An 11,985-nucleotide genomic window follows, 5' to 3' on the forward strand; every position below is an offset into this window, starting at 1 on the left:
CACAAGGTTGTGCAAACATTGATAACGTTTGGAAGGTGTTTCAGAAATTCTCTTTCATCTCGTACACTAAAAGACGACGGTTGAAGGACTCGCTTGTCTAGAAGAATCTGACCTTCTACACTGTTTTCTGAAACTTGGTATGATATAAATATAAGGGGTCGCCAAAATGGGGTCCACCATTTTCCAAGCGTCTGATGGGGTAACTTTGCTAGAAGGAAAAAATCTTATTATGGATAACGAGATAAAACGATAGTAGATTTTTAAAGCAAGTGAGAAATTCTATATGACCACTAAACCTAAATGCATTTAGATAAATTGAAGTTCAAATACATCAGAATATTTGCAAAATATAAAAGAAGAATTTGCTGGTTGCAAATCAGTAAATCCAGTTTCCAAAAATTCGGATGCAATTAGAGGTAAAATTTTTTGGTTATGCGGGAATTTAAGTCTGACAAATTTCAAGTTTTTTCATTTCATGTTCCTTGCACACAAACGAGTCATCTGTTCATGGTTATACATGTGAACAGGGATAGATTTAATTTTTGAAGTAGGAATGGAGAACGGTTAATATTTACTTCAGTCCGACTCATAGCCCAGTATAGAGCCCCTCCCTCCAACACGTAACGAAAAGTTTAAATTATCTTATTGGCTCACTTAAACTACGTTTTGATGACGTTGCTGACGGGGACGGCGAAAAAACGTAATTCCTTTCTACGTCTGTCTCTATGACCCGCCTCTTTTTCATACTCCCTCCCCTTCCCGTGGAAGGGGGTCCGGGACTTTGACGCGTGCCCAGATTACTCTGTTCTCCATTCCTACTTCTAAAATTAAATCTATCCCTGGTGTGAACCTAGAGCAGAAATCTATATTTTCAAGTGAAAATAATGAATTTCATGAAAGCCAAATAGCCTGCTTTTTATTATAAACGATTTGCTTCTGTAAAGGCATAGGGCCAACATCAGCATTCACAAGCTAATCAAGATGGCAGAAAACGACAATCCATCACTACAGTCGAGTTTTTTCAGAACTCCTACTACAAACTACATATTTTTTCTTTACGTTAAAATCTTCACCAAATAGCTGATAATATTGAAATAGCGCTATGCTCGTCCTTAGCACTAGCCCTTTCCACAGAGGATCCTATCTTGGCTACTAACAAGATGAAACCCGGCTAACACATGATATTAATCTTCGAAGGCTCTCTTTTTCTTTCAAAAGAAATTCTTTCAAATTTAATTTTCTACAGCAATTTTTTTCATCATCGGTATAGCAGTCTCTAGCTTCGGAAAACTTAGCATCAAAAATAAGAGAGAGCCTTTGACGAAACGGGTTATCTTCAAAGAAACTGAGTTATTAATTTTTCTTCAGCATGTATTTCTTTCAACTGGAGGGATTTTTATTTTTATCTCTTCTCTTGTTTCTTATCCTTGAATAGTTTATGAGAAAAGGGTTATTCTTGTAATATTTACACTTGAACTAACAACCCTAGTAAAGGGTTGGGTTTCGTCGTTTAATAAAGACATTAACTTGATTTCGTAAAAACTGTGAAAACAATTTGAATATTAAAATGTCAAAAAGGGTTATTTCGAATAAATTTATATTTTTAAATAAATTTTTTAATTTTGTGTGATCTGAAAGCTGTACCAGGGATAGATTTAATTTTAGAAGTATAGGAATGGAGAACAGAGACGGAGGGGAATGAAAGAAGAGGCGGGTCATATTTTTCACCGTCCCCGTCATAAAGGCTGAAATTTTGCAGGGACGTTACTTTCAAGTAGTATGCTCGCAACGAGAAAGATATTTCCAATCCGGCACCATATTGAAAAATGGCAGCCAAAAATGTTAAAAAAACTAACGTCCGTACATTTCAACAGATATGTATAATATTTAATACACTGGTTCTCTATTCTCTAAAGATTAGCTTCATGTAGTTTGGGTTTCTATTTGCCGCCATCTTTTAAAATGGCGGCCCTGAAAGTAAAAACCTTTATTGAATAACTACCTCGCTTTTCAACACTAATATTTAGCATATTGGTTTATCATAGGTTTATAAGGTGTGTTCCATAAGTATGACATTAGCTACACTTCGGAATGCTAGGGATTTACTGAGAGCTAGATCGAGAACGACCCGAAAATTGACTACACTCGGTTAGCTTTGCAGTCCATCTACCTATTTATTCTGTATTAAGCCTTTGAAAGCACCTCACCAGGCGTCGCTTTGGGCCTTTGCTGCTATGCAAAGGACGATGACACCAATTCCAACCTTCGTAACACACGTCTGTCCCAACTACGACAATCAAACGTTTCGTAGTAAATTTTTTAATAGATACAAAGATAAGACAGACAATTGTCTATATTATTATTATTATAAATGCTTTTCGCTTTCCCTTAACACCTGCCTGTTCAGTTTTCTTTGTTATATTATGAAAGAGGGAAAAATAATCTAAGATTGCGAAAGCATTAACTCCACAATCGCTCATTTATTGTGTTTGGGTTTTATATTGTTCGCAGACCCGTAATAATAGCCATTGAAAACGGAGTGGGGAAAACAAAAGGCCCTTCCTATTTTTAACACGTGTACGCCTAGTACAAGAATGAACGTACGTTCGATATAAATCAATTATTTTTTGGTTTCTATCAAAGGAAATCAATTTATTTGGACTTCCTTTTTTGTAACATCGAAGCTATGGCCGCCTGAAGTCTGAAACACAATAGTGAAAAGAAAACAAATTTCGATCGTATAGACTATAGGCTTAATTCGATTATACAGGGTGTTTGTGAAAGGTCCATCAATAATGAAAGAGAGTATTTATTGGGCCATTTTGAGTCGAAAATGTTCTATGACATTTTGCCGTCCGAGCCACGGTTTTCGAGTTATGATTTGAATATTTTAGGGATGACCCCTTCATTAAATTAGCGCTATCTTTCAATTTCTTAATTAAATTTAAGGGGTCATCCGCAAATTACTCCAATCATAACTTGAAAACAGTGGCTCGGACGGCAAAATGTCATAGAACATTTTCGACTCAAAATGGCCCAATAAATACTCTCTTTCATTATTGATGGACTTTTCACAAACACCCTGTATAAATCTTCACAACTACTATTTATTTATACGCTGTAAAAGATGCGTTCAGACCGAACAGAGTTTGCTTTATAAGAATTAGTTTCAATTTTGTTACATTATTGAAATGTGAAATTATTACCCTTAAACTACTTAGACACGTGAGAAATATTTTAACATCACACGCTATGTAACATATGTAACATCAGGAATGTATGCGTGTAATAGGAATAATAGATACCCATATCTTTATTGTTAATTTGTACGAGGGTTTTGTGGGCCGGGCTTGAGAGTTATCCGTCACGCCTCATAATTCTAACGTGTTTCCAACGTAATTTCCTTAGTTGGTAGTAACGCGATATTATTGAGGTATGGGCTTCTAAACAGGGAAATAGTCACTCATAAGGACATCATGTCATTCTTAAGTCTATGAACGTTATTGAACCTTTATCTAGCCGAAATGTTTTATTAAATGGTTAGAACTGTGCGTCCACTACTCTACAACAGTGAATATTTCTTTTTTTAGGGTAACCCTATATGTCCGTAACTAAATGTAGTAGACCGCATGTTCGTCGACACTTTTTACTCAGCTTTACCCAAAGAACACACACTTTACATTACGGTAGACTTATCAGAAACACATTTTGTATTCGTTAATTTTCTTATTTAAAACAGACCTAAAATGACAACTATTACATGTCTGTAGGCGAAAAACCAAAGTTAAGTTTTCATTGAATCCCATGGAGAGAAGGGACGAAACGTAATAAGCGTCAATCGATCCAATTTGGTGGTGCTTTAAGGCCTAAGTCACGGTTAATACAATGGGAGGATCCATTAGTGTTTATTGAAATTTTCCAACTAGTTAACTGTACGGGAAGGGAAGAGACGAGACATATGCACAAAGACTAATGTCAAAGGGCTGGAAACCTAGCTATTCACTTTGACAGGCATTTTTCACAGCAAATGCCTCGAGGCAACGCGCCCTAAATAACCGGGTCAACGCCAGCACCCATATATCCGATACAGAAAGGGGAGAACTCAGCACAAAGTCAATAATTGAGTTTATACCAAGAATAAAGTCCCCCAAAACGGGGTCAAGTATAATAATGTTTTTCCGTGAGTGACATCATTAAATATTCGGTAGTCAATTAATATTAACATTTGAAGTATACTAAATAAAAAACAACCTTTTTTACACACGGAATTTTCGATTTAAAAATCATCGATTTCATCTGTAGACCAAATGTTACTACTTAGGCTAAGACTCGCTGGAAGTTAATGTCTTCATTTACTTCACATAGTTTTAAAACATGGCCGAGAAAACAGTAAAGTTTTGATATTAAGGAAGGTTTTCAGATTAAATTCAGTTGGCGACAAACATTTCTTGATGGGATCACAAAAATTACACGGTTCTGCCCGATCAGAAAAAAGAAATGACCTTTTAGCTCAATATGAAATACCGATACTGAATGGATATTTGCATTCCTATGTGGTTTTTTTAAACTATGATTTAAGAAAGTTGAAAAACAAAGGAGATACTAATAGCGCCACCTATCCCCACTAAGCGGAAACAGTGCTTTTTACATTCCTTTTCCCAATAACTTCGTTGTTATGGCAAAAATTATTTATTTTTAGCTTCAAAAAATGACAGCCGAAATAAAAAGTAAAGAAAATGTGTTAAGATAATGAAGTTGACGCCCCTGATAAGAATCGACAGTTTTTAGCTGTGACATGTGAAATTAATTGTCATGACGTAATATTACCGCTTTAATAGTTGGTGCTGTCATGACATGTGATATTAATTGTCGTGATGTAATGTTACCGCTTTAATAGTTGGTGTTGTCATGACATGTGATGTTAATTGTCATGACGTAATGTTACCGCTTTAATAAATGGTGGTGTTATATGAAACGGTTAGAATAAATAATATCTGTTCCCTTGAAGCCGTGACAAGAACAGTGAGTGGCGACCCAAAATCAACGATGTAGTATATATCAGGTTTTTTCCGTTTGTTAAAACGGTTTTTTTATAATCTACAAATATTTTCATTTCAAATGAGCTTTTTACGAAAAAAAGTGCATAGTAAAAAAATGTTTCTTTCGTGCATCTTTGCTTCATTACAAATAATATGTTTTTGTTTTATAAATTTAATACTTTTAATGGAAGACTAACGAATATTGGAAATATTGTTCTTTGAGGACTAACAAGATCATTAAATAGCCTCGATATGAGACCGATTAAAGTTTATCCATGTGGGAAAAGGGAATTCCTTAACAACGCGCATGTATTATAGTCACAAACCTTTAACCATGAACCTTTTACGAATTCATCATACTCGAGTGAACCAAAAAAGGTTAATTTTTAGAACAGAACGGAGCTCGTTAAATAAAATATTAAAACACCGTATCCACCAAGGGAAATCTTTGAAAAAATTTAAAACTTTCTCATAGAGCTTTCAGGCATTAAATCATGAAATCATAGTTTTACAGCCGGAAATCTCAAGCGGAAAAATCTAAGAGCGAAAACATCGTTTTTTTGATGTTGTAAAAATGGCCATAGTGAGTTACTACGTTACTATACAGGGTGTTTCTGATAAGTCTGCCATATTCTTAAAGGTGTTATTTGTGTAAAATTAAATGGAAAATGTCAAATATCATGGGGTCTAAAACATTAAGATCCGGAGATATGGGCTCCCAAACATTATTCCCTAAGACTAGGAAATAGTCAAACTAGTGGAGTAAGACATATGAGCAATTAACAGTCTTCGATCTAAGGATCTAGGCTAGTCGACGTGTACTATGAAGTGTGTACACAAGTGTGCATAAGTTGGTAAATTAAGGTTATTACTCCACATCGCTCCACATATGTTTCTATTTCCTTGTTTCATGTGGTAATGTTTGGAACCCTTATCTCCGGAACAAATTGATATAGACTAAATATTCTTTGACACTTTCCACTCTGTTTAACCTCAAATAACACATCCTTTAATTTTTGGCAGACTTATCAGAAACCCACTGCATATTGGTTTAAATATTCCCAAGATATTATATCAAGCTACTTTCAAATCGAGTTTTTTTTTTCGGGCGTAAAATTACCTTGAATATCGAAAACTACACTTGAATGAATTTCAATTCTAAGCCCAGTTTTGTAAACCAGCAACTACCGAGGGATATTACATGTATTTTACTCGAGGATTTTACTCAATTTGCATCTGCAGACTAGAGGTAAATCTCCATTAAGAGATTAAATTAAACATTTAATTTTTTGTTTGAGACTTTGCTTTGCTATTCTGAAATGAAAATTATTTTAAAAGTAACACTAATTCCACGCGAACAAGTCGCGGGAAACAGCTAGTTAAAGTGTTAGCGACATAATTTTCTTCATCCACAAACTTAAAATGCTTGAAAAATCTAGTTTATTATATATGTTTACTTTATATATTTATTTGGTTTCGTAACAATTTATAAAATTGCAATCAAAGTATTGTGTTTGGAAAAGGCCTAGTTAAAATTTCGTTTCGTTTGATGACGTAGTAAGGAGAAATTTTCTCTCTAGATGTCGCCCACGTGACGCTTGTTAGTGTCTCCGCGCCGCGTTAAGCCAATGAATCTCGGGCGCTCGCGCTTTTGCCCCCATTTTTCAAGTTTTCGAGGCGTTTTTTTCCGTGTCTTCCGGGGCCTTTTCCCTCATATTTAAATATTTATCAAGTATATTTTTGGAATCAGAAGAGTTTAAACTCTCAAAAAAGTAAGGTTTTCTTTAGATTTGAGACAATTATTTAACAAAGAAACCGAAGTTCCATAATCATTACAATAATAACTCCTGTCATAACATTGTAGTTAGAAACTTGCTGAAATAACCTGAGATTTTTAATTTTATTAGACAAATCCTGAAACTTTAACTTAGGGCAAAAACTATAATATTAAATTGAGATTCAAATAACATTCAGAAGAGTCGGTATTAGGCCTAAAGTCGAAGCGGAATGAATTTAAAGGAAAGAAACCACAGTAAATTTCCATACGCGCATTTTGCTCGATTCATATTTGATAAGACCAGGCAGTCGTTTTTGTTCGGCGAAGATTTCAAACCGCACAAAAGAGCTACGCGATGAATTTTATCGCTGATCTTAATAAAAATTGGTGACTCTGTCAAACCCAAGCTGCATCTAGCATTCTAGCGGACAGAGGAAAATCAATTGTCCATTATCAGCTCTCACAGGAGCTTCTGCTATTAAACTACTTGCCTAGTTTGCTCTTATGCAAAAGCTAAGATAATGTATTCTTTGTGTCGTAAGGAATGGCTTACGTAAGCCTTGGCTGGGAAGTGCAAGCTCTCCTCGCCCACTGATGTACTACAAAATACGACTCGAGGCTGCGCTTTTAGCCTGTGATCGTAAAGCGAGCGCATAGACTTAGCCTGCTTTAACAGAAAAACACTTCTACCATTTCACTATAGCGTCGTTTCGTAGTCCATATAAACCTACTATCCGAATCATCAGAAGTGTTTTAAAAGGAAGTAAATATTTTAGCACCGGCTTCGTCTTGGACTCGTAAATTGTATGCATAGTTTACAGACTAGGAGGATTCATACCATTTACACAGGGATGTCAGGCTTCAGGTGTTACACAAGGAGGCCAGACTCACTGGATGAGTCTTAAGCCAGGCCTCCTTGTGTAAATGGTATGAATCCTTCTAGTCTGTAAACTATGTATTGCTTAAATGGAGCCCTTCATATGTAACTTCCCATCACGTTCAATGTGTTGACACAATTTTGAATATAGTTTTGATGAGGTACTACTTTGGTAAAGCAAAAAGTCACCAAAAACACATTTTTTGATGAGATATTACATTGGTAAAGCAAAAAGTCACCAAAAACACATTTATTGAAAGCGAATAATCACCTAATAACACGCTTTGTGATGAAGTATTATTACATTGGTGATGTGATTATTCACCGAACTACACGTTTTTTGATGAGGTATTACGTTGGTGATGCTAAACTATACCAAAATACACGCTTTGTGATGAGATGTTAATATGGTAAAGCGAATAATCATCAAAATACACAGTTTGTGATGAGACGTTAATATGGTAAAACGAATAATGACTAAAATACACGGTTTGTGATGAGATGTTATATTGGTAAAGCTAAACATCACCAAAATACACGCTTTATGATGAGATGTTAATATGGTAAAGCGAATAATCACCAAATTACACGCTTTGTGATGAGATGTTAATATGGTAAAGCGAATAATCACAAAATACACGGTTTGTGATGAGATGTTAATTATGGAAAAAAAAAGCTGCAGCTGACTATGTCGCCAATGAAGATGTTCTCAACAGTATAATAAATGTGAGTAAGCAACTAACCCATTGAAAAAACCGTATTTTAAATTTGGTGGACGTCAATAGAGTCTGCGCAGAATTTTCGGCCGATGCTATAAAACAAGAACGCGGGCCGGCTAAGGCGCAGAATCTGACCCGTCACCCGGGCAGTTCAACTTTTGTCTCGTGCTCATTTCCGCCATTGGTTCGGAAACTTTTAAAGTAAGAAGATCAATTTTAATTAGTTCGATAATAGGTATAATTGTTTTCGTTAACTCGCTTTAAAATAGTTTAAATATTAAGTCTTACATTTTAATATTAATGTAATTTGTTACAGATAAATAGATTATGGAAGAATCACCATTCGTGGTATTATTCTTTCATTATAATTTGTTCGAATTGAAATTAATAATGCTTAATGGGATTTTTAGGTAAAATTGAAAAAGCGTCCGAGACAAGCCACAGCTGCCGAGCTCACAGACCTCTATTTTGATCAAATTGAGGCTGAAGCCGCCGCCAAGGCCAAAAAAATAAAAATGGATAGAGCCAAAGAATTGAAAAGATTGGCCAACCAAAGGGCTTATAGAAAGAGGCTCGAGAGGAAAAAAGCAGCGGCCAATGACCAAGCCGGCGTCCAAGCCAATCTCCACCACGCCACTGTTGAAGAGCAGCCCGCGATAATCAAGATTGACCTCGAAGAAGAAAACAAGACCCTTAAAGAATGTAATCTAAAATTGCTTAAAGAGCTGGAAAGCGAAAGGAAAAAAAAATGAGCAGTTTCATCTGGAACCCAAAATCATTAAGTTCAATTTAGAAGTAATTAAACTAATCCAATTTCTTTAAGCCGCCCGCCCGCCTCTACTCATCGAGTAACCGTAATGTTTTGTGTAATTGCAGGCGAACATACAATTCCTTTGAATCCCGATGCCAGAAATTCCTCTGAATTGATAAATTCCGTTTTCCCTCAAAAAATATTAAAATGTATCAAAAAGCACAAAAAAAAAATTTAACTTCTAAAAAAAATTACATTCCTATATACTTCAAAATTTTTAAATGTTTAAAAAAATTTTATGTACGATAAATAAATTTTCCAAAGATTTTACAAAATAAATGCAACTCTCCTATTTATTACAAGACAGCCTTCGATAGTGTGAATTTTTTGTGGGATAGTAGCATAGTAAAAATATTATTATTTTTCTTAGACCGAAAAGCTAAACCTATGAGGGAGAAAAGTTGGTTACATTTGAACTAATCGGGGTTCCGTATGTTTTTGCTGTTTACATAATTTTTGATTTATTTTTATTTATTATTCCCCATAGTAAATAATTTCTTTTTAAAATTTCTGTAACTTTCTATTGTCAATTCATTACCAAAAATAGTATATATATATGTAATTTTTTGGAGCTGTAAGGCTGTTTTAGCCCTAGCTCGTCACTTAAAAGGAACAAAAAAAAAAATAAAAAATTAGCGATTATTATTTGAAAATGGCGGCCTTATGCAAGAAAAAGTTTGCAGAATTTATTTGAAAATGGCGGCCTTATGCAAGAAAAAGTTTGCAGAATTTATTTGAAAATGGCGGCCTTATGCAAGAAAAAGTTTGCAGAATTTATTTGAAAATGGCGGCCTTATGCAAGAAAAAGTTTGCAGAATTTATTTGAAAATGGCGGCCTTATGCAAGAAAAAGTTTGCAGAATTTATTTGAAAATGGCGGCCTTATGCAAGAAAAAGTTTGCAGAATTTATTTGAAAATGGCGGCCTTATGCAAGAAAAAGTTTGCAGAATTTATTTGAAAATGGCGGCCTTATGCAAGAAAAAGTTTGCAGAATTTATTTGAAAATGGCGGCCTTATGCAAGAAAAAGTTTGCAGAATTTATTTGAAAATGGCGGCCTTATGCAAGAAAAAGTTTGCAGAATTTATTTGAAAATGGCGGCCTTATGCAAAAGTAATAGGTTTGCTGCAAGCTTATGCAAATTAGTGACGTCCGCGACGCGTCAAACCAGACTGTAGGTGTGCATGATTTTCCGCTGACGCGCTCCGTTGGCCGTTGCCGCTACCGTTCCGTTTACCGCTCCCAAACCCATGTATGCATCCGCCTTAAGATTAGAAGCGGCTTAATTGTCGACTGAGTGGGCAGCTTTGCCAGATAAAAATTACCAAATTATCTTACCAAAGCCAAAAAATTATCGATTTTCAACCAAAATTATCGTACGCTCTGTGCGCCTCCAAAATAACGGTAAAACCAATGGGGGTGTACGGATTCATCTTGTATTTACACTGCTAGAAATTGCCGAATCCTGGTTTCGTTTTGATTTGCAAACGCCACAGACCTGTTTGCTTGTCATTGCGTCCTCCCCTTCCAAGAAAGCGCGGCTTTCTTCCCGATTAATATTTACGCATTTACCGTGGACTCTAGCCAGGCATTCGCGACAAGGTACATAGTGTTCTTGTCCACAGAAGGGTTTGTCACAAATGTGGCATTTATCCTTACTGGCGGGCATATTAAGTATCAGTTATTTTTGTTAGGGGATACACACAATCACCGGGAGATTTGTTAGGAACACAAACAGGGTGTTAATCTTCTGCTGATGGCCGGACTCACCAGCGGGTCCAGCGATAGAAAAAGCGGCTATAGGCCTAGAAAGTCGCGCGAGAAGCTACCCTGTATAGTCCCAACACAAACTAATAGTAATCTCTATCAAGGGATCATGGAACTGGAGGCTAGTGTTCAAGATTTGGAGGAAAATCAGGCGGGTAGTAATACTGCGCAAATCAGCACAGACGCTAGTAAGGACGATAATATAATTACCAAAAATAGGGACTGGTCCCTAAGTGTTGATTCAGGCTCGGCACTCTTTAAAGGACCTTCTTTACCAACAGTAAGTGAAGTATTTTAATTATTAATTTTTAAGGGGGCTTATTTAATTTAATTTATACTTAATTATTAAAATCAAATTGGAGCCCCGGTCAATACTACGCGGCCTTAAAAACCACCAACTTCATTAAGTTAATTACGTAATTGTTATTATTTTGTAATTTTAGAGAAGAAATGGCCGAAAGCCATTCGACGGACAAAATATCCGACTCACTCGTCAAATTCGGCATTCAAATGGCGCCAAATGAATCCGATTCACTCGTCAAATTCGGCATTCAATTGGCGCCAAATGAACTTAAAAAAAAGTAATGTTGAATCCTCAAAGCTCGGCTGAGGGGAAACTGCGGTTTAAATTTTAATCTATTATTTAATTTAGCCCGACGACCTTCTTAACATCTACTCGGCCCTCTCGGAAGCGTTTTATTATAAGCGAGATAGCTGGACTGCAGGCGTTAGTTAACCTAAAGCCTTTCAAATTGTCAAATGTTTTCACTAATCATTATTTATATTTCGGTAGCTGGGAAACTTTCAAGCTGTTAGCGAATTAGGAAATCCCGAAGAGTTCCGCGAAATTGTTTCATTAGTTAATATTGGCCTAATAATGTAAGATTAATTTAACTTAATTAACATTAATGTTTACCCTAAAAACTACCTTACTTTGTTTAGAAATAAAATTCTTGAAAGTGCCCGTGTTGAATGTGTCACGTTAACTCCTAACAAC

At 35.7% G+C, this 11,985-nt stretch overlaps 1 protein-coding gene and 1 long non-coding RNA gene across 2 annotated transcripts; both read left to right on the forward strand.

Annotated features, from left to right (window-relative positions):
* The first annotated feature begins 8,938 nt into the window (after window positions 1-8,938).
* LOC149615366 (uncharacterized) lies at window positions 8,939-9,518 on the forward strand. Its single transcript, XR_016376038.1, has 2 exons — window positions 8,939-9,207; window positions 9,289-9,518. It is a non-coding gene; the product is annotated as an uncharacterized LOC149615366 (long non-coding RNA).
* Window positions 9,519-10,219: 701 nt separating this feature from the next.
* LOC149615367 (uncharacterized) lies at window positions 10,220-11,536 on the forward strand. Its single transcript, XM_089856696.1, has 2 exons — window positions 10,220-11,268; window positions 11,432-11,536. The coding sequence occupies exons 1-2, from the start codon at window positions 10,978-10,980 to the stop codon at window positions 11,510-11,512; spliced, it is 372 nt and encodes a 123-aa protein (XP_089712822.1). The 5' UTR covers window positions 10,220-10,977; the 3' UTR covers window positions 11,513-11,536.
* The last annotated feature ends 449 nt before the right edge of the window (window positions 11,537-11,985 follow it).

This window comes from Phalangium opilio, unplaced genomic scaffold (genome assembly GCF_054372755.1).
Source record: "Phalangium opilio isolate 3A_F unplaced genomic scaffold, DU_Popi_V2 ptg000217l_1, whole genome shotgun sequence".
NCBI lineage: Eukaryota > Metazoa > Arthropoda > Arachnida > Opiliones > Phalangiidae > Phalangium > Phalangium opilio.

What these genes read in the sequence shown, in the direction of transcription:
- LOC149615367 (XM_089856696.1), top strand. Translation starts at nt 10,978, where the DNA reads ATGGCCGGACTCACCAGCGGGTCCAGCGATAGAAAAAGCGGCTATAGG. An exon ending in AAGGACCTTCTTTACCAACA is followed by an intron (nt 11,269 to 11,431) that starts GTAAGTGAAGTA and finishes TTGTAATTTTAG; the next exon opens with AGAAGAAATGGCCGAAAGCC.